The sequence below is a fragment of the Nerophis ophidion genome, linkage group LG03 (genome assembly GCF_033978795.1).
Source record: "Nerophis ophidion isolate RoL-2023_Sa linkage group LG03, RoL_Noph_v1.0, whole genome shotgun sequence".
Lineage (NCBI taxonomy): Eukaryota > Metazoa > Chordata > Actinopteri > Syngnathiformes > Syngnathidae > Nerophis > Nerophis ophidion.
This window is the reverse complement of record NC_084613.1, coordinates 6,535,775-6,558,709: the sequence shown is the minus strand read 5'-3', so window position 1 is coordinate 6,558,709 and position 22,935 is coordinate 6,535,775. Positions and strand designations below refer to the sequence as shown.

At 41.4% G+C, this 22,935-nt stretch overlaps 1 protein-coding gene across 2 annotated transcripts in view; it reads right to left on the bottom strand.

Annotated features, from left to right (window-relative positions):
• The window catches only part of LOC133549032 (sodium-dependent multivitamin transporter-like), an 80,332-nt gene that overhangs the window by 26,834 nt on the left and 30,563 nt on the right, over positions 1-22,935 (bottom strand). For both annotated transcript variants that reach the window (XM_061894102.1, XM_061894101.1), the window contains exons 4-11: positions 20,924-20,989; positions 19,446-19,497; positions 15,203-15,270; positions 14,940-15,094; positions 12,004-12,144; positions 11,815-11,944; positions 11,637-11,725; positions 1,088-1,200 (exon numbers count right to left, since the gene is read on the bottom strand). In XM_061894102.1, coding sequence (XP_061750086.1) covers positions 1,088-1,200; positions 11,637-11,725; positions 11,815-11,944; positions 12,004-12,144; positions 14,940-15,094; positions 15,203-15,270; positions 19,446-19,497; positions 20,924-20,989 — 814 coding nt within the window. The remainder of the gene's footprint in view (positions 1-1,087; positions 1,201-11,636; positions 11,726-11,814; positions 11,945-12,003; positions 12,145-14,939; positions 15,095-15,202; positions 15,271-19,445; positions 19,498-20,923; positions 20,990-22,935) is intronic.

The window sequence follows — 22,935 nt, the reverse complement described above, 5'->3', positions numbered from 1 at the left end:
ACTGGAGAATACTGCGATCTAATGGAAAAACCAAAACCCAAAACTCAAAAATTGCGCTCTAGCGCTATTTTTGAATAAAACACTGAAAAAACTGCTCCTAGGAAGAAAACACAGACAAAACTGCTTGTAACTTCCGGTAAGAATGTCGGAGAGATGTGAAAGAAAAACCTCTATGTAGGTCTCGCCTAGACCTACATTTCCTAGATTGACAACCCCCAACAAAAATCAACAGGAAGTTTGCAATCCCCCCTTCAAAACAAAAGTTTTGTAAAAACCGGTCACCTTTCTTCAAACATTATCTCCTCTGAGTGCGTTTGTTGTTTTGGCTTCAAACTCGCACAGGAGAGGGATTGACTCCTTCTGATTAAAAGTATAGAACAGAGTTTTGATAAGTTCTCAGGTTTTGATTTTATGCGCCGTCAAAGAACCCCTGTGCAAAGTCTCCTAAAAAATGTCATTTTTGCCTCTTTGAGCTGTTATTTGACCCCCTTAAAATGCTTCTAAACTCACCAAACTTGACACACACATCAGGTCTGGCAAAAATTGCGATCTGATGAAAAAAACCTAACCTCAAAACTCAAAATTGCGCTCTACCGCCCCCCTAGGAATACAACACGGACAAACTGCTCCTAGGAAGAAAACACAGACAAAACTGCTTGTAACTTCCGGTAGGAATGTCAGAGAGACATGAAACAAAAAACACTATGTAGGTCTCACTTAGACCTACATTTTAATAATCAACATACTTTAGCAAAAATCAACAGGAAGTTTGATATTTTCACTTCAATACAACAACTGCATTACTTTCACAATGCATTAGATTCTCAAAATAGTGGCTCCAAGGCGTCTTCTAACGCTTATCCGGCCGTGGGTCTCGGGGGCAGCAGCCAAAGGCGGACCCGACCAATGCTGCTTGCAGCTTTAATTTTTGTCTAATCTTTCTTTTTTTTTGGAACCTTTTTAAAGTCCAACTGTGCCATTTTTCCACTGGTCTTAAAACGTCAAACAAGAGTGGTATTAAATGTGAACTTAAACTTCATTGGATCATTCAGAGAGCAATTCCGATCATACAGATGTTCGTATTTACCAAGTCCTTTGGACAGAAACGTGGCTTTGGACTCGGTCATGTTTGGAAAATGCGGTTTAATGAGGTCCTCCATGGTTACTGTTGCCAGGGAGTTGAAGGCTGATGAGATGGTGCTGGGAAGGAAATGAGACACATGAATGATAGCAGTTCTCAATATCTGCAACCAGAGTCAATAATGCAGTAGAACTTCCATTTACAAACCCTCGTTGTGCAAACTTTAATCTTTACAAACTGTGGTCCGAATAAAAAATATGCTATTAAAAGTGAAGGTTTTGATTTGAAACTGAGTGCACCACAGGACTAGTGACAGTGTGTCTGTGTGTAAAGATAAGTAACAAAAGTTACTTCAATGTGTTGTTTTTTTGCCTTTGTTACTTAATAAAATAGTTTTTTTGATATACAGTACTGTGTATGATTCATAGTGTTTAAAGTGTGCCAACTTTTACAAAAAATTGGACTTTTTGTTGATGCCATAACCCACGATTAATAATGACATTGTTATGGAGAAATGTGCTTTAATTTTTTGAACGTTTCGGGTTTGTAAATTGAGATTTCAAACAAACCAACAAGGTAAAGTTATTTTGTAATTCCTCTTAAATGTAGCGAATTCGCTATTAAAAGAAAAGTAGTTTTGTGATTAGAAACTGAGTGCACCACAGGACTAGTGACAGTGTGTCTGTGTGTAAAGATAAGTAACACAAGTTACTTCAATGTGTTGTTTTTTTGGCTTTGTTACTTAATAAAATAGATTGGGCGGCATAGCTCAGTTGGTAGAGTGGCCGTGCCAGCAACTTGAGGGTTGCAGGTTCGATTCCCGCTTCCGACATCCTAGTCACTGCCGTTGTGTCCTTGGGCAAGACACTTTACCCACCTGCTCCCAGTGCCACCCACACTGGTTTAAATGTGACTTCGATATTGGGTTTCACTATGTAAAGCGCTTTGAGTCACTAGAGAAAAGCTCTATATAAATATAATTCACAAGTTGCAATTTCCTGAAGCAGGAATTGTTGCGGGGTAGCCAGAAAAAAATCACTTTTTTAAACCACAAAGTAGGAGAACAAAACGTTGATTAGGTGGCAGATATATATTTGCAAGGCCATTTTCAAGAGGGATATTTAAAGAGAAACTACATCTTGTGAGACCACGTCGGCCATGAAATGGGGAAATGATTGCCATTTCCACTGGAACTTGGGGCGGTTTAGCTCGGTTGGAAAGTCCAGACATTTTCAGCCTCATGAATTACATTGATTTAGGGCACCTTTGGTTTAGCTCGGTTGGTAGAGCGGCCGGGCCAGCAACTTGAGGGTTGCAGGTTCGATTCCCGCTTGTGCCACCCTAGTCACTGCCGTTGTGTCCTTGGGCAAGACACTTTACCCACCTGCTCCCAGTGCCACCCACACTGGTTTAAATGTGACTTCGATATTGGGTTTCACTATGTAAAGCGCTTTGAGTCACTAGAGAAAAAGCGCTATATAAAATATAATTCACTAATTCACATTTGTTTGATATACAGTACTGCAGGGGGTCACCAACTTGGTGCCCGCTGGCCTGTTCTAAAAAATAGCTCAAATAGCAGCACTTACCAGTGAGCTGCCTCTATTTTTTAAATGTTATTTATTTACTAGCAAGCTGGTCTCGCTTTGCTCGACATTTTTAATTCTAAGGGAGACAAAACTCAAATAGAATTGGAAAATCCAAGAAAATATTTGAAAGACTTGGTCTTCACTTGTTTAAATAAATTCATTATTTTTTTTTTTTACTTTGCTTCTTATAACTTTCAGAAAGACAATTTTAGTGAAAAAATACAACCTTAAAAATGATTTTAGGATTTTTAAACACAGGTACCTTTTTACCTTTTAAATTTCTTCCTCTTCTTTCCTGACAATTTAAATCAATGTTCAAGTATTTTTTTTAAATGTTTTATTGTACAAAATAATAAATACATCCATCCATCCATCCATTTCCTACCGCTTTTTCCCTTTGGGGTCTAAGCTACAATCTGGCGGAAGGCGGTGTACACCCTGGACAAGTCGCCACCTCATCTCAGATAATATATACATTTTAATTTAATTCTTCAATTTAGCTTCTGTTTTTTCGGCGAAGAATATTTGTGAAATATTTCTTCAAACTTATTATGATTAAAATTCAAAAAAATTATTCTGGCAAGTTTAGACAATCTGCAGAATCAAATTTTAATCTTATTTCAAAGTGGATTTTAACCTATTTAAAACATTTTTTTATTTTTTTTTTCTTTGTCATGAACAAGGTACGTTTTTGTCATGAAAAAGGGAGGTTTTTGTGGTTGGTGCACTAATTGTAAGTGTATATTGTGTTTTTTATGTTGATTTAATAAAAATAAAAAATGAATTTTTTTTATTTTTTTCATTTTTGTAATACAAATGAATAAAAAATTCTTCTACGGCCCGGTACCAATCGGGCCACGGCCCGGTGGTTGGGGACCACTGCTGTATATGATTCATATTGTGTTCAAAGTGTGTCAACTTTTACAAAAAATTGGACTTTTGTCAATGGTGGAACCCATTATTAATAATTACATTGTTTATGGAGAAGTGTGCTTCAATTTAAGAACGTTTCGGTTTACAAACCTTGTTCAAGAACCAATTGAGTTGGTAAATCAACCAAAGTCACAATGATTTATATTGTGTTCAAAGTGTACCAACTTTTATAAAAAAATTGACTTTTTTCGAGGGTGGAACCCATTATTAATAATTACATTGTTTATGGAGAAGTGTGCTTCAATTTATGAACGTTTCGGTTTACAAACCTTGTTCAAGAACCAATTGAGTTGGTAAATCAACCAAAGTCACAATGATTTATATTGTGTTCAAAGTGTACCAACTTTTACGAAAAATTGGACTTTGTCGAGGGTGGAACCCATTATTAATAATTACATTGTTTATGGAGAAGTGTGCTTCAATTTATGAACGTTTCGGTTTGCAAACCTTGTTCAAGAACCAATTGAGTTTGGAAATCAACCAAAGTCACAATGATTTATTTATATTGTGTTCAAAGGTTACCAACTTTTATAAAAAATTGGACTTTTGTCGAGTGTGGAACCCATTATTAATAATTACATTGTTTCTAATGAAGAAATGTGCTTCAATTTATGAACATTTTGCTTTACAAATCTTGTTAACGAACCAATTGAGTTGGTAAATCAACCAAAGTAACAATGATTTATATTGTGTTCAAAGTGTACTAACTTTTATAAAAAAAAATTGACTTTTGTCGAGGGTGGAACCCATTATTAATAATTACATTGTTTATGGAGAAATGTGCTTCAATTTATGAACGTTTCGGTTTACAAACCTTGTTCAAGAACCAATTGAGTTGGTAAATCAACCAAAGTCACAATGATTTATTTATATTGTGTTCAAAGTGTACCAACTTTTACAAAAAATTTGACTTTTGTCGAGGGTGGAACCCATTATTAATAATTACATTGTTTATGGAGAAGTGTGCTTCAATTTATGAACGTTTCGGTTTACAAACCTTGTTCAAGAACCAATTGAGTTGGTAAATCAACCAAAGTAACAATGATTTATATTGTGTTCAAAGTGTACTAACTTTTATAAAAAAAAATTGACTTTTGTCGAGGGTGGAACCCATTATTAATAATTACATTGTTTATGGAGAAGTGTGCTTCAATTTAAGAACGTTTCGGTTTACAAACCTTGTTCAAGAACCAATTGAGTTGGTAAATCAACCAAAGTCACAATGATTTATATTGTGTTCAAAGTGTACCAACTTTTACGAAAAATTGGACTTTTGTCGAGGGTGGAACCCATTATTAATAATTACTTTGTTTATGGAGAAATGTGCTTCAATTTATGAACGTTTCGGTTTGCAAACCTTGTTCAAGAACCAATTGAGTTTGGAAATCAACCAAAGTCACAATGATTTATTTATATTGTGTTCAAAGTGTGCCAACTTTTACAAAAAATTGGACTTTTGTCGAGGGTGGAACCCATTATTAATAATTATATTGTTTATGGAGAAGTGTGCTTCAATTTATGAACGTTTTGGTTTGCAAACCTTGTTCAAGAACCAATTGAGTTAGGAAATTAACCAAAGTCACAATAATTTGTGTTCAAAGTGTACCAACTTTTACAAAAAATTGGACTTTTGTCGAGGGTGGAACCCATTATTAATAATTACATTGTTTATGGAGAAGTGTGCTTCAATTTATGAACATTTTGCTTTACAAACCTTGTTCAAGAACCAATTGAGTTGGGAAATCAACCAAAGTCACAATGATTTATTTATATTGTGTTCAAAGTGTGCCAACTTTTACAAAAAAATTGGACTTTTGTCGAGGGTGGAACCCATTATTAATAATTACATTGTTTATGGAGAAGTGTGCTTCAATTTATGAACGTTTCGGTTTACAAACCTTGTTCAAGAACCAATTGAGTTGGGAAATCAACCAAAGTCACAATGATTTATATTGTGTTCAAAGTGTACCAACTTTTACGAAAAATTGGACTTTTGTCGAGGGTGGAACCCATTATTAATAATTATATTGTTTATGGAGAAATGTGCTTCAATTTATGAACGTTTAGGTTTACAAACCTTGTTCAAGAACCAATTGAGTTAGAAAATTAACCAAAGTCACAATGATTTGTGTTCAAAGTGTACCAACTTTTACAAAAAATTGGACTTTTGTCGAGGGTGGAACCCATTATTAATAATGACATTGTTTATGGAGAAGTGTGCTTCAATTTATGAACGTTTCGGTTTACAAAGAACCAATTGCGTTGGTAAATCAACCTGAAGAGCTGCAGCCCGCCACCATAGCCCCCCCACTCCCTCCCCTCTGTTGCAAGTCTGGAGATGTATGTTGTGATACGTATATATGCTTTGCTCTGGAGTTTTTTTTTTTTTCCTCCCCATAGCTGTTCTGTGACCCTAAACACTGTTTGTTTGTCTAATCAAATCAATCAGTCAATCAACAAAGTTGTGTTGTACTTGGGCAATAACAATACTTAACTACCTCCATAATTACGCTGGTAATCAAAATATGCCGCACCTGTTCAAGAAGTCGCATTCATGATAAGAAGTATCTACCTCAGTAGAAGCATTAAAACTCATCTGTATACTCTAGCCTTTAAATAGACCTCCTTTTTAGACCAGTTGATCTGCCGCTTCTTTTCTTTCTCCTATGTCCCCCCCCCCTCCCTTGTGGAGGGGGTCCGGTCCGATGACCATGGATGAAGTACTGGCTGTCCAGAGTCGAGACCCAGGATGGACCGCTCGCCTGTGTATCGGTTGGGGACATCTCTACGCTGCTGATCCGCCTCCGCTTGAGATGGTTTCCTGTGGACGGGGACTCTCGCTGCCGTCTTGGATCCGCTTTGAACTGAACTCTCGCGGCTGTGTCGGAGCCACTATGGATTGAACTTTCACAGTATCATGTTAGACCCGCTCGACATCCATTGCTTTCGGTCCCCTAGAGGGGGGGGGGTTGCCCACATCTGAGGTCCTCTCCAAGGTTTCTTATAGTCAGCATTGTCACTGGCGTCCCACCGGGTGTGAGTTTTCCTTGCCCTTTTGTGGGTTCTTCCGAGGATGTCGTAGTCGTAATGGTTTGTGCAGTCCTTTGAGACATTTGTGATTTGGGGCTATATAAATAAACATTGATTGATTGATTGATTGATATTTGATTTATTATTGGTTAGCTTCAGTCAATCAATCAATCAATGTTTATTTATATAGCCCCAAATCACAAATGTCTCAAAGGACTGGCTGTCCAGAGCCGAGACCCAGGATGGACCGCTCGCCTGTGTATCGGTTGGGGACATCTCTACGCTGCTGATCCGCCTCCGCTTGGGATGGTTTCCTGCGGACGGGGACTCTCGCTGCCGTCTTGGATCCGCTTTGAACTGAACTCTCGCGGCTGTGTCGGAGCCACTACGGATTGAACTTTCACAGTATCATGTTAGACCCGCTCGACATCCATTGCTTTCGGTCCCCTAGAGGGGAGGGGGTTGCCCACATCTGAGGTCCTCTCCAAGGTTTCTCATAGTCAGCATTGTCACTGGCGTCCCACCGGGTGTGAGTTTTCCTTGCCCTTTTGTGTGGTTCTTGCCAGGATGTCGTAGTCGTAATGATTTGTGCAGTCCTTTGAGACATTTGTGATTTGGGGCTATATAAATAAACATTGATTGATTGATTGATTGATATTTGATTTATTACTGGTTAGCTTCAGTCAATCAATCAATCAATGTTTATTTATATAGCCCCAAATCACAAATGTCTCAAAGGACTGGCTGTCCAGAGTCGAGACCCAGGATGGACCGCTCGCCTGTGTATCGGTTGGGGACATCTCTACGCTGCTGATCCGCCTCCGCTTGAGATGGTTTCCTGCGGACGGGGACTCTCGCTGCCGTCTTGGATCCGCTTTGAACTGAACTCTCGCGGCTGTGTCGGAGCCACTACGGATTGAACTTTCCCAGTATCATGTTAGACCCGCTCGACATCCATTGCTTTCGGTCCCCTAGAGGCGGGGGGGGGGGTTGCCCACATCTGAGGTCCTCTCCAAGGTTTCTCATAGTCAGCATTGTCACTGGCGTCCCACCGGGTGTGAGTTTTCCTTGCCCTTTTGTGTGGTTCTTCCGAGGATGTCGTAGTCGTAATGATTTGTGCAGTCCTTTGAGACATTTGTGATTTGGGGCTATATAAATAAACATTGATTGATTGATTGATTGATATTTGATTTATTATTGGTTAGCTTCAGTCAATCAATCAATCAATGTTTATTTATATAGCCCCAAATCACAAATGTCTCAAAGGACTGGCTGTCCAGAGTCGAGACCCAGGATGGACCGCTCGCCTGTGTATCGGTTGGGGACATCTCTACGCTGCTGATCCGCCTCCGCTTGAGATGGTTTCCTGCGGACGGGGACTCTCGCTGCCGTCTTGGATCCGCTATGAACTGAACTCTCGCGGCTGTGTCGGAGCCACTACGGATTGAACTTTCACAGCATCATGTTAGACCCGCTCGACATCCATTGCTTTCGGTCCCCTAGAGGGGAGGGGGTTGCCCACATCTGAGGTCCTCTCCAAGGTTTCTCATAGTCAGCATTGTCACTGGCGTCCCACCGGGTGTGAGTTTTCCTTGCCCTTTTGTGTGGTTCTTGCCAGGATGTCGTAGTCGTAATGATTTGTGCAGTCCTTTGAGACATTTGTGATTTGGGGCTATATAAATAAACATTGATTGATTGATTGATTGATATTTGATTTATTATTGGTTAGCTTCAGTCAATCAATCAATCAATGTTTATTTATATAGCCCCAAATCACAAATGTCTCAAAGGACTGGCTGTCCAGAGTCGAGACCCAGGATGGACCGCTCGCCTGTGTATCGGTTGGGGACATCTCTACGCTGCTGATCCGCCTCCGCTTGAGATGGTTTCCTGTGGACGGGGACTCCCGCTGCCGTCTTGGATCCGCTTTGAACTGAACTCTCGCGGCTGTGTCGGAGCCACTACGGATTGAACTTTCACAGCATCATGTTAGACCCGCTCGACATCCATTGCTTTCGGTCCCTTAGAGGGGCGGGGGGGGTTGCCCACATCTGAGGTCCTCTCCAAGGTTTCTCATAGTCAGCATTGTCACTGGCGTCCCACTGGGTGTGAGTTTTCCTTGCCCTTTTGTGTGGTTCTTCCGAGGATGTCGTAGTCGTAATGGTTTGTGCAGTCCTTTGAGACATTTGTGATTTGGGGCTATATAAATAAACATTGATTGATTGATTGATTGATATTTGATTTATTATTGGTTAGCTTCAGTCAATCAATCAATCAATGTTTATTTATATAGCCCCAAATCACAAATGTCTCAAAGGACTGGCTGTCCAGAGTCGAGACCCAGGATGGACCGCTCGCCTGTGTATCGGTTGGGGACATCTCTACGCTGCTGATCCCCCTCCGCTTGAGATGGTTTCCTGCGGACGGGGACTCTCGCTGCCGTCTTGGATCCGCTTTGAACTGAACTCTCGCGGCTGTGTCGGAGCCACTATGGATTGAACTTTCACAGTATCATGTTAGACCCGCTCGACATCCATTGCTTTCGGTCCCCTAGAGGGGGGGGGGGGGTTGCCCACATCTGAGGTCCTCTCCAAGGTTTCTCATAGTCAGCATTGTCACTGGCGTCCCACCGGGTGTGAGTTTTCCTTGCCCTTTTGTGGGTTCTTGCGAGGATGTCGTAGTCGCAATGATTTGTACAGTCCTTTGAGACATTTGTGATTTGGGGCTATATAAATAAACATTGATTGATTGATTGATTGATATTTGATTTATTATTGGTTAGCTTCAGTCAATCAATCAATCAATGTTTATTTATATAGCCCCAAATCACAAATGTCTCAAAGGACTGGCTGTCCAGAGTCGAGACCCAGGATGGACCGCTCGCCTGTGTATCGGTTGGGGACATCTCTACGCTGCTGATCCGCCTCCGCTTGAGATGGTTTCCTGCGGACGGGGACTCTCGCTGCCGTCTTGGATCCGCTTTGAACTGAACTCTCGCGGCTGTGTCGGAGCCACTATGGATTGAACTTTCACAGTATCATGTTAGACCCGCTCGACATCCATTGCTTTCGGTCCCCTAGAGGGGGGGGGTTGCCCACATCTGAGGTCCTCTCCAAGGTTTCTCATAGTCAGCATTGTCACTGGCGTCCCACTGGGTGTGAGTTTTCCTTGCCCTTTTGTGTGGTTCTTGCCAGGATGTCGTAGTCGTAATGATTTGTGCAGTCCTTTGAGACATTTGTGATTTGGGGCTATATAAATAAACATTGATTGATTGATTGATTGATATTTGATTTATTATTGGTTAGCTTCAGTCAATCAATCAATCAATGTTTATTTATATAGCCCCAAATCACAAATGTCTCAAAGGACTGGCTGTCCAGAGTCGAGACCCAGGATGGACCGCTCGCCTGTGTATCGGTTGGGGACATCTCTACGCTGCTGATCCGCCTCCGCTTGAGATGGTTTCCTGCGGACGGGGACTCTCGCTGCCGTCTTGGATCCGCTTGAACTGAACTCTCGCGGCTGTGTTGGAGCCACTATGGATTGAACTTTCACAGTATCATGTTAGACCCGCTCGACATCCATTGCTTTCGGTCCCCTAGAGGGGGGGGGGTTGCCCACATCTGAGGTCCTCTCCAAAGTTTCTCATAGTCAGCATTGTCACTGGCGTCCCACCGGGTGTGAGTTTTCCTTGCCCTTTTGTGTGGTTCTTCCGAGGATGTCGTAGTCGTAATGATTTGTGCAGTCCTTTGAGACATTTGTGATTTGGGGCTATATAAATAAACATTGATTGATTGATTGATTGATATTTGATTTATTATTGGTTAGCTTCAGTCAATCAATCAATCAATGTTTATTTATATAGCCCCAAATCACAAATGTCTCAAAGGACTGGCTGTCCGGAGTCGAGACCCAGGATGGACCGCTCGCCTGTGTATCGGTTGGGGACATCTCTACGCTGCTGATCCGCCTCCGCTTGAGATGGTTTCCTGCGGACGGGGACTCTCGCTGCCGTCTTGGATCCGCTTTGAACTGAACTCTCGCGGCTGTGTTGGAGCCACTACGGATTGAAGTTTCCCAGTATCATGTTAGACCCGCTCGACATCCATTGCTTTCGGTCCCCTAGAGAGGGGGGGTTGCCCACATCTGAGGTCCTCTCCAAGGTTTCTCATAGTCAGCATTGTCACTGGCGTCCCACTGAGTGTGAGTTTTCCTTGCCCTTTTGTGTGGTTCTTGCCAGGATGTCGTAGTCGTAATGATTTGTGCAGTCCTTTGAGACATTTGTGATTTGGGGCTATATAAATAAACATTGATTGATTGATTGATTGATATTTGATTTATTATTGGTTAGCTTCAGTCAATCAATCAATCAAAGTTTATTTATATAGCCCCAAATCACAAATGTCTCAAAGGACTGGCTGTCCAGAGTCGAGACCCAGGATGGACCGCTCGCCTGTGTATCAGTTGGGGACATCTCTACGCTGCTGATCCGCCTCCGCTTGGGATGGTTTCCTGCGGACGGGGACTCTCGCTGCCGTCTTGGATCCGCTTTGAACTGAACTCTCGCGGCTGTGTCGGAGCCACTACGGATTGAACTTTCACAGTATCATGTTAGACCCGCTCGACATCCATTGCTTTCGGTCCCCTAGAGGGGGGGGGGTTGCCCACATCTGAGGTCCTCTCCAAGGTTTCTCATAGTCAGCATTGTCACTGGCGTCCCACCGGGTGTGAGTTTTCCTTGCCCTTTTGTGTGGTTCTTGCCAGGATGTCGTAGTCGTAATGATTTGTGCAGTCCTTTGAGACATTTGTGATTTGGGGCTATATAAATAAACATTGATTGATTGATTGATTGATTGATATTTGATTTATTATTGGTTAGCTTCAGAATAACATAAATAAAATAAAAAAATGCATTATATTATATGGCTCGCACGGAAGTACATTTTCAAATATTTGGCTTTAATGGCTCTCTCAGCCCAAAAAAAGGATCCTGAGTGGTTTACCTTAGGGCTCCACTGAAGAGACAGGCCACAAACAGACCAGGGAGCCCGGGAAGATCCTGGAACACATCCATCACAAAGTACAACACCATCTGTGCCCAAACACACACATGATGATGTATCTTTTACTCTGCTGCAAATACTTCTTTTTTTATCAATCAATAAATAAATAAGAGGTCACCTGATCATTGGTTTTGACGTAGCCTTTATCTAAAGGACTGTCTTCTCCATAGCGAGCAAACATGACCAGACCCATCAGACACCCTAAACATAGGACTATCTGCTGGCACGGGAAAACCACATAGCAGGACCTGCGGGAAGACCGTAAGTTGAACGCAATAAAGATTTAAAAAAAAAAAGAGGCACTCACATGACAGCCTCTTTCTCTGTGCGGGAACTGAGGTACCGCTGGACTTGGGCCTGGTTGACCCCGTACAGGGCCAGCATCAGGAAGACCCCACCCACGCCCAGCGTCCAAAAGGTGTGGCGCTCCAAAGGATCGGGATTCAGGCTGCAAAGAAAGCACACAAATAGGTTGAAAAAAAAAACGTGCAAATGACACATTTAGCTGAATTTTGTGGTGAAAAATGTAAGCAGAAGCTTGTGGATGGCTACCAAAAGTACCTTTTTGCAGGTAAACTTGCCAAAGGGACATGTAAGCAAATATGAACATTGCTGTACGTATACTTTTGATTGCTCTGCGACTTTTCAGTCTTTCTCTCGACGTGTCTCTCTCTCGCTCCCACTCCCACCACGTGTCTCGTGCCGGCTGCTGCTATTGCAGGTAAACTTGCCAAAGGGTCATGTAAGCAAATATGAACATTGCTGTACGTATACTTTTGATTGCTCTGCGACTTTTCAGTCTTTCTCTCGGCGTGTCTCTCTCTCGCTCCCACTCCCACCACGTGTCTCGTGCCGGCTGCTGCTATTGCAGGTAAACTTGCCAAAGGGTCATGTAAGCAAATATGAACATTGCTGTACGTATACTTTTGATTGCTCTGCGACTTTTCCTTTCTCTCGACGTGTCTCTCTCTCGCTCCCACTCCCACCACGTGTCTCGTGCCGGCTGCTGCTATTGCAGGTAAACTTGCCAAAGGGTCATGTAAGCAAATATGAACATTGCTGTACGTATACTTTTGATTGCTCTGCGACTTTTCCTTTCTCTCGACGTGTCTCTCTCTCGCTCCCACTCCCACCACGTGTCTCGTGCCGGCTGCTGCTAATAAAGGTAAACTTGCCAAAGGGTCATGTAAGCAAATATGAACATTGCTGTACGTATACTTTTGATTGCTCTGCGACTTTTCAGTCTTTCTCTCGGCGTGTCTCTCTCTCGCTCCCGCTCCCACCACGTGTCTCGTGCCGGCTGCTGCTAATAAAGGTAAACTTGCCAAGGGTCATGTAAGCAAATATGAACATTGCTGTACGTATACTTTTGATTGCTCGGATAATAAATTCATTAAAATAAGCATGAATGTTATGATTTTTTTTGTTTTGTTTTTCCCGTCCTGTCCAGTTTCTCAGGCAAATCATGAGCCCGGTAGTCAGGTTTGAGCATTGTTTTATTCGCTCGCAGGCCACAGCCCGGTTCTGCGACTTTTCCGTCTTTCTTTCGGCGTGTCTCTCTCTCGTTCCCACTCCCACCACGTGTCTCGTGCCGGCTGCTGCTAATAAAGGTAAACTTGCCAAGGGTCATGTAGGCAAATATGAACATTGCTGTACGTATACTTTTGATTGCTCGGATAATAAATTCATTAAAATAAGCATGAATGTCATGATTTTTTTTTGTTTTGTTTTTCCCGTCCTGTCCAGTTTCTCAGGCAAATCATGAGCCTGGTAGTCAGGTTTGAGCATTGTTTTATTCGCTCACAGGCCACAGCCCAGTTCTGCGACTTTTCAGTCTTTCTCTCGGCGTGTCTCTCTCTCGCTCCCACTCCCACCACGTGTCTCGTGCCGGCTGCTGCTAATAAAGGTAAACTTGCCAAGGGTCATGTAAGCAAATATGAACATTGCTGTACGTATACTTTTGATTGCTCGGATAATAAATTCATTAAAATAAGCAAACTTCATGAATGTTATGATTTTTTTTTGTTTGTTTTTTTCCGGCCTGTCCAGTTTCTCAGGAAAATCATGAGCCCGGTAGTCAGGTTTGAGCATTGTTTTATTCGCTCGCAGGCCACAGCCCAGTTCTGCGACTTTTCCGTCTTTCTCTCGGCGTGTCTCTCTCTCGCTCCCGCTCCCACCACGTGTCTCGTGCCGGCTGCTGCTATTGCAGGTAAACTTGCCAAAGGGTCATGTAAGCAAATATGAACATTGCTGTACGTATAGTTTTGATTGCTCAGATAAAGGCGACGTGATTACCATGAATTGGGACGGCGTGGCGCAGTGGGAGAGTAGCCGTGCGCAACCCGAGGGTCCCTGGTTCAATTCCCACCTAATACCAACCTCGTCACGTCCTTTTGTGTCCTGAGCAAGACACTTCACCCTTGCTCCTGATGGGTGCTGGTTAGCGCCTTGCATGCCAGCTCCCTCCATCAGTGTGTGAATGTGTGTGTGAATGGGTAAATGTGGAAGTAGTGTCAAAGCGCTTTGAGTACCTTGAAGGTAGAAAAGCGCTATACAAGTACAACCCATTTATTTATCATTTAATTGATTAACGTGGACCCCGACTTAAACAAGTTGAAAAACTTATTCGGGTGTTACCATTTAGTGGTCAATTGTACGGAATATGTACTGAACTGTGCAATCTACTGATAAAAGTATCAATCAATCAATCAATTAGATGATCAGTCCCAGCTGGGCTATCTACTCACCTGCCGCTGGTGAGTAGATTGCCCAACCCGCTCCGCGGCAGGCCCACAGACCACGCCCCCCTCCACAATAATTATATATATTAATATGTATGTATATATTTTCTCTTCTTGCCTTATTTGTATTTGACTTTACTAAATGTTTGGCGAGAATTTTATTTAAAAAAAAACAGTTGTCTTTTAAGTAATATAGAAATGGATCTATTTCATGGAGGAATATAGTTAAATAAGTTATAGAACTGGTACCCAATGTCATTAAAAAAAATGATTCATTTTGAATAGAGAATCGTTTTGAATAGAGATTCGATTCCGAAATTAACCGAATCATTACCCCCCGAGAATCGAACCGAATTGTGTGGTTTCCAAATATTCGCAGCCATACCCGCTTTATTTTCTTTCCTTCCCTCCTACGCTTTCAGATATAAATTAGTGACTAGAAATCTAACGTGGACTAGTGTTAGTAGAAAGAAGAACACAGTAAGAATGATGTTTTACTCACTCCAGTCCAGCGATGCGGCTTCCGTTCACCGCTTTCCTCCAGACCTCGGCGATGCCCCCGGCCTGGTGAGCCCCGACAATGATGACGGACAGCTGTCCGGCAAACATGACCACGGTCTGGAACACATCGGTCCACATCACCGCCTTCAGGCCGCCCTGCCGAGGGGAGCGATCACACGGAATTAATTTTCATATCTTTAATTCCGCCGGACAACTTCACCGGTTTTTGTACATTCGGTAAGCGTTTAGCCTTTGCTGACTCACCAGAGCGGTATAGAGGGTGCACACGAGTCCCATGGCGAGAACTGCTCCCCACAGGTCAAAACCAGTGACTGCAAGGCAAGGAAAAAACACCATAGAACACATGTGTCAGAATAATTCTACAGAAGTTATCACACAACTTGTTTGCGATGAGTTCAGGTTGCCAAGCATGAAGACAAAAGCTGTCTCTGATCTTATCAAGCATTGTAAACCTCAACTGTGTGCCATGGAATGCGCCATAGAGGTGTCGGTTTCTCAGATCTTGGACAAGGACCCTAGCCGGAAATCTACAGTTGTTCTAATGCAACAATACATATATGTAATGATAACTAGCGATACTAAAGAATGCAGAAAAATGGAGGGGAAGAAAGAGAAGCAACCTATTTTAACCTTGTAGATTGTTATAGTAACAATAGGCTAACCTGATGTTAACCAGACTGTGATTGTCACTCCAAAGTGAGTATCCAATCACAAGTTGCAATTTCCTGAAGCAGGAATTGTTGCGGGGTAGCCAGAAAAAATCACTTTTTTAACCCACAAAGTAGGAGAACAAAACGTTGATTAGGTGGCAGATATATATTTGCAAGGCCATTTTCAAGAGGGATATTTAAAGAGAAACTACATCTTGTGAGACCATGTCGGCCATGAAATGGGGAAATGATTGCCATTTCCACTGGAACTTGGGGCGGTTTAGTTGGTAGAGTGGCCGTGCCAGCAACTTGAGGGTTGCAGGTTTGATTCCCGCTTCTGCCAACCTAGTCACTGCCGTTGTGTGCTTGGGCAAGACACTTTACCCACCTGCTCCCAGTGCCACCCACACTGGTTTAAATGTAACTTAGATATTGGGTTTCACTATGTAAAGCGCTTTGAGTCACTAGAGAAAAAGCGCTATATAAATATAATTCACAAGTTGCAATTTCCTGAAGCAGGAATTGTTGCGGGGTAGCCAGAAAAAATCACTTTTTTAACCCACAAAGTAGGAGAACAAAACGTTGATTAGGTGGCAGATATATATTTGCAAGGCCATTTTCAAGAGGGATATTTAAAGACAAACTACATCTTGTGAGACCACGTCGGCCATGAAATGGGGAAATGATTGCCATTTCCACTGGAACTTGGGGCGGTTTAGCTCGGTTTGTAGAGTGGCCGTGCCAGCAACTTGAGGGTTGCAGGTTCGATTCCCGCTTCTGCCAACCTAGTCACTGCCGTTGTGTCCTTGGGCAAGACACTTTACCCACCTGCTCCCAGTGCCACCCACACTGGTTTAAATGTAACTTAGATATTGGGTTTTACTATGTAAAGCGCTTTGAGTCACTAGAGAAAAGCGCTATATAAATATAATTCACAATTCACGAGTTGCAATTTCCTGAAGCAGGAATTGTTGCGGGGTAGCCAGAAAAATCACTTTTTTAACCCACAAGGTAGGAGAACAAAACGTTGATTAGGTGGCAGATATATATTTGCAAGGCCATTTTCAAGAGGGATATTTAAAGAGAAACTACATCTTGTGAGACCACGTCGGCCATGAAATGGGGAAATGATGGCCATTTCCACTGGAACTTGGGGCGGTTTAGCCCGGTTGGTAGAGTGGCCGTGCCAGCAACTTGAGGGTTGCAGGTTCGATTCCCGCTTTCGCCATCCTAGTCACTGTCGTTGTGTCCTTGGGCAAGACACTTTACCCACCTGGTCCCAGTGCCACCCTCACTGGTTTGAATGTAACTTAGATATTGGGTTTCACTATGTAAAGCGCTTTGAGTCACTAGAGAAAAGCGCTACATAAATATAATTCACAATTCACAAGTTGCAATTTCCTGAAGCAAGAATTGCCAGAAAAATCACTTTTTTAACCCACAAAGTAGGAGAACAAAACGTTGATTAGGTGGCAGATATATATATTTGCAAGGCCATTTTCAAGAGGGATATTTAAAGAGAAACTACATCTTGTGAGACTATGTCGGCCATGAAATGGGGAAATGATTGTCATTTCCACTGGAACTTGGGGCGGTTTAGCCCGGTTGGTAGAGTGGCCGTGTCAGCAACTTGAGGGTTGCAGGTTTGATTCCCCGCTTCTGCCAACCTAGTCACTGCCGTTGTGTCCTTGGGCAAGACACTTTACCCACCTGCTCCCAGTGCCACCCACACTGGTTTGATTGTAACTTAGATATTGGGTTTCCCTATGTAAAGCGCTTTGAGTCACTAGAGAAAAGCGCTATATAAATATAATTCACAATTCACAAGTTGCAATTTCCTGAAGCAGGAATTGTGGCGGGATAGCCAGAAAAAATCACTTTTTTAACCCACAAAGTAGGAGAACAAAATGTTGATTAGGTGGCAGATATACAGTATATTTGCAAGGCCATTTTCAAGAGGGATATTTAAAGAGAAACTACATCTTGTGAGACCACGTCGGCCATGAAATGGGGAAATGATTGCCATTTCCACTGGAACTTGGGGGGGTTTAGCTCGGTTGTTAGAGTGGCCGTGCCAGCAACTTGAGGGTCGCAGGTTCGATTCCCGCTTCTGCCAACCTAGTCACTGCCGTTGTGTCCTTGGGCAATACACTTTACCCACCTGCTCCCAGTGCCACCCACACTGGTTTGAATGTAACTTAGATATTGGGTTTCACTATGTAAAGCGCTTTGAGTCACGAGAGAAAAAGCGCTATATAAATATAATTCACAAGTTGCAATTTCCTGAAGCAGGAATTGTTGCGGGGTAGCCAGAAAAATCACTTTTTTTAAACCCACAAAGTAGGAGAACAAAACGTTGATTAGGTGGCAGATATATATTTGCAAGGCCGTTTTCAAGAGGGATATTTAAAGAGAAACTACATCTTGTGAGACCATGTCGGCCATGAAATGGGGAAATGATTGCCATTTCCACTGGAACTTGGGGCGGTTTAGCTCAGTTGGTAGAGTGGCCGTGCCAGCAACTTGAGGGTCGCAGGTTCGATTCCCGCTTCTGCCAACCTAGTCACTGCCGTTGTGTCCTTGGGCAAGACACTTTATCCACCTGCTCCCAGTGCCACCCACACTGGTTTGAATGTAACTTAGATATTAGGTTTCACTATGTAAAGCGCTTTGAGTCACTAGAGAAAAAGCGCTACATAAATATAATTCACAATTCACAAGTTGCAATTTCCTGAAGCAAGAATTGCCAGAAAAAAACACTTTTTTAACCCACAAAGTAGGAGAACAAAACGTTGATTAGGTGGCAGATATATATATTTGCGAGGCCATTTTCAAGAGGGATATTTAAAGATAAACTACATCTTGTGAGAACATGTCGGCCATGAAATGGGGAAATGATTGCCATTTCCATTGGAACTTGGGGCAGTTTAGCTCGGTTGGTAGAGTGGCCGTGCCAGCAACTTGAGGGTTGCAGGTTCGATTCCCGCTTCTGCCAACCTAGTCACTGCCGTTGTGTCCTTGGGCAAGACACTTTACCCACCAGCTCCCAGTGCCACCCACGCTGGTTGGAATGTAACTTAAGCTATTGGGTTTCACTATGTAAAGCGCTTTGAGTCACTAGAGAAAAGCGCTATATAAATATAATTCACAATTCACAAGTTGCAATTTCCTGAAGCAGAAATTGTTGCGGGGTAGCCAGAAAAATCCCTTTTTTAACCCACAAAGTAGGAGAACAAATCGTTGATTAGGTGGCAGATATATATATTTGCAAGGCCATTTTCAAGAGGGATATTTACAGAGAAACTAGATCTTGTGAGACCACGCCGGCCATGAAATGGGGAAATGATTGCCATTTCCACTGGAACCAAGTGACTACGAGGGGTACCACTGGAATGGGTCCTACAAATTGTGAGTTCAAAATTTTTTGTTTCTTTATTCTTTCACGTTTAATATGCTTTGAGCAGTTTTAATTTTGACAGAACCACATAATGTTTTAATCGCTGATGCAGGTTTACTGATTTTTAAATGCGCCAGAAAATAACTCGTTTTGTACACTGTTGATGTTCTTCAATGCCCAGTAAATATGTTTCTGTATACTATTTCTCCAGCAATAGTGAGATCAATTGTGATATTTTGAGAGGTCATCATTGAAGTGGGACATCGCTGAAGGCCTAGGTGGGAAACGCACGGTTCAAAACCCATTCTAACCAACTACGATCCACTTTGAGGTTTTCTATAAGAGTGTTAAGGTAAATGTTTTGATTCATTATTATGAAGAAGTGTACTGTAGTTCCATCTGTGATTACCTGCAAGAAAAAAGGACAGGTGTGTCTCACCTGCATTGAGGGCCAAAGCAGGAGCATAAAGGACCACGCCCATATAGATGACCTACAGGTGCAGGGGAAACATGTTAGGGCATGAAGTTAAGTGTTTTGTCTAAGTCAGGGGTCACCAACCTTTTTGAAACCAAGAGCTACTTCTTGGGTACTGATTAATGCCAAGGGCTACCAGTTTGATACACACTTAAATAAATTGCCAGAAATAGCCAATTTGCTCAACTTACCTTTAATAAATAAATCTATATATATATAAAAAAAAAAAAAGGGTATTTCTGTCTGTCGTTCCGTCGTACATTTTTTTTCCTTTTACGAAAGTTTTTTTGTCGAGAATAAATGATGAAATTAACACTTAATTGAACGGTTTAAAAGAGGAGAAAACACAAAAAAAAATGACAATTAAATTTTGAAACATAGTTTATCTTCAATTTCGACTCTTTAAAATTCTAAATTTAAACGAAAAAAATTAAGAGAAAAAATAGCTAATTCGAATTTTTTTTTGAAAAAAAATAAAAAAAGAATTTATGGAACATCATTGGTAATTTTTTCTGGTTAAGATTAATTTTAGAATTTTGATGACATGTTTTAAATAAGTTAAAATCCAATCTGCACTTTGTTAGAATATATAAAAAATTGGACCAGGTTATATTTCTAACAAAGACAAATCATTATTTCTTCTAGATTTTCCATAACAAAAATATTTAAAAGAAATTCAAAAGACTTTGAAATAAGATTTAAATTTGATTGTAAGGATTTTCTAGATTTTTTTAATTTTAATCATAATTTTGAAGAATTTTTACACAAATATTCTTTGTCGAAAAACAGAAGCTTAAATGAATAATTAATTTAAAATGTATTTATTATTCTTTACAATAAAAAAATTAATTTACTTGGAAATTGATTTAAATTGTCAGGAAAGAAGAGGAAAGAAATTTAAAAGGTAAAAAGGTCTAGTGTTTAAAAATCCTAAAATCATTTTTAAGGTTGTATTTTTTTCTCTAAAATTGTCTTTCCGAAAGTTTTAAGAAGCAAAGTAAAAAAATAAATGAATTTATTCAAACAAGTGAAGACCAAGTCTTTAAAATATTTTCTTGGATTTTCAAATTCTATTTGAGTTTTGTCTCTCTTAGAATTAAAAATGTCGAGCAAAGCGAGACCAGATTGCTAGTAAATGAATACAATTTTTAAAAAATTGAGGCAGCTCACTGGTAAGTGCTGCTATTTGAGCTATTTTTAGAACAAGCCAGCGGGCGACTCATCTGGTCCTTACGGGCTTTGGTGACACCTGGTCTAATGATTAACACTAAAACAAAACAACTAAAACCGCATCCCGCCAAAATAAAAAAAACAAAAAAACCCCACTTTGAACTATTTAAACCTATATTTGATTTTAATATATTTTTAATGCCTTCATATTTCAAGTAGTATTTGACAAGACAATTGAACTGAAACAGGATAAAAAAAAAGTGCGTGCATACCATCTGAAAGATGAAGGTGATGGTCCCACATATGCGGACTGTCTTGTTGAAGCGGAGCTCCAGATACTGTTGGGGAGGAAAACAAGACGTGAACGTTCATGACACTAAAGTTGATGACGGATAAATCGGGTTTTACAATAAACAACGTGGCTGTAAACAACTAAAAGGTTGCCTGGTTGTCAACATGAAAGATATCAGATCATACAGTCATGGAAACTATTTATCCCCTGCTAATTTTAGTTGATTACAACCTTACTCAGACATGAAAAGTCCAGATTTTTTGTGGCCATATTGCAGTCTACATGTATCTCTTATGTGTGACTGCCATCATATTGCAGTCTACACGTATCGTTTATGTGTGACTGCCATCATATGGCAGTCTACACGTATCTCTTATTTGTCACTGCCATCATATTGCAGTCTACATGTATCTCAAATGAGTGACTGCCATCATATTGCAGTCTACATGTATCTCTTATGTGTGACTGCCATCATATTGCAGTCTACACGTATCGTTTATGTGTGACTGCCATCATATTGCAGTCTACATGTATCTCTTATGTGTGACTGCCATCATATTGCAGTCTACACGTATCGTTTATGTGTGACTGCCATCATATGGCAGTCTACACGTATCTCTTATTTGTCACTGCCATCATATTGCAGTCTACATGTATCTCAAATGTGTGACTGCCATCATATTGCAGTCTACATGTATCTCTTATGAGTGACTGCCATCATATTGCAGTCTACACGTATCTCTTATGTGTGACTGCCGTCATATTGCAGTCTACATGTACCTCTTATGTGTGACTGCCATCATATTGCAGTCTACACGTATCTCTTATGTGTGACTGCCATCATATTGCAGTCTACATGTATCTCTTATGTGTGACTGCCATCATATTGCAGTCTACATGTATCTCTTATGTGTGACTGCCATCATATTGCAGTCTACACGTATCGTTTATGTGTGACTGCCATCATATGGCAGTCTACACGTATCTCTTATTTGTCACTGCCATCATATTGCAGTCTACATGTATCTCAAATGTGTGACTGCCATCATATTGCAGTCTACATGTATCTCTTATGAGTGACTGTCATCATATTGCAGTCTACATGTATCTCTTATGTGTGACTGCCATCATATTGCAGTCTACATGTATCTCTTATGTGTGACTGCCGTCATATTGCAGTCTACACGTATCTCTTATGTGTGACTGCCATCATATTGCAGTCTACATGTATCTCTTATGTGTGACTGCCGTCATATTGCAGTCTACACGTATCGTTTATGTGTGACTGCCATCATATTGCAGTCTACACGTATCTCTTATGTGTGACTGCCATCATATTGCAGTCTACACGTATCTCTTATGTGTGACTGCCATCATATTGCAGTCTACATGTATCTCTTATGTGTGACTGCCATCATATTGCAGTCTACATGTATCTCTTATGTGTGACTGCCATCATATTGCAGTCTACATGTATCTCTTATGTGTGACTGCCATCATATTGCAGTCTACACGTATCGTTTATGTGTGACTGCCATCATATTGCAGTCTACACGTATCGTTTATGTGTGACTGCCATCATATTGCAGTCTACACGTATCGTTTATGTGTGACTGCCATCATATTGCAGTCTACACGTATCTCTTATGTGTGACTGCCATCATATTGCAGTCTACACGTATCTCTTATGTGTGACTGCCATCATATTGCAGTCTACATGTATCTCTTATGTGTGACTGCCATCATATTGCAGTCTACATGTATCTCTTATGTGTGACTGCCATCATATTGCAGTCTACATGTATCTCTTATGTGTGACTGCCATCATATTGCAGTCTACATGTATCTCTTATGTGTGACTGCCATCATATTGCAGTCTACATGTATCTCTTATGTGTGACTGCCATCATATTGCAGTCTACACGTATCGTTTATGTGTGACTGCCATCATATTGCAGTCTACACGTATCTCTTATGTGTGACTGCCATCAT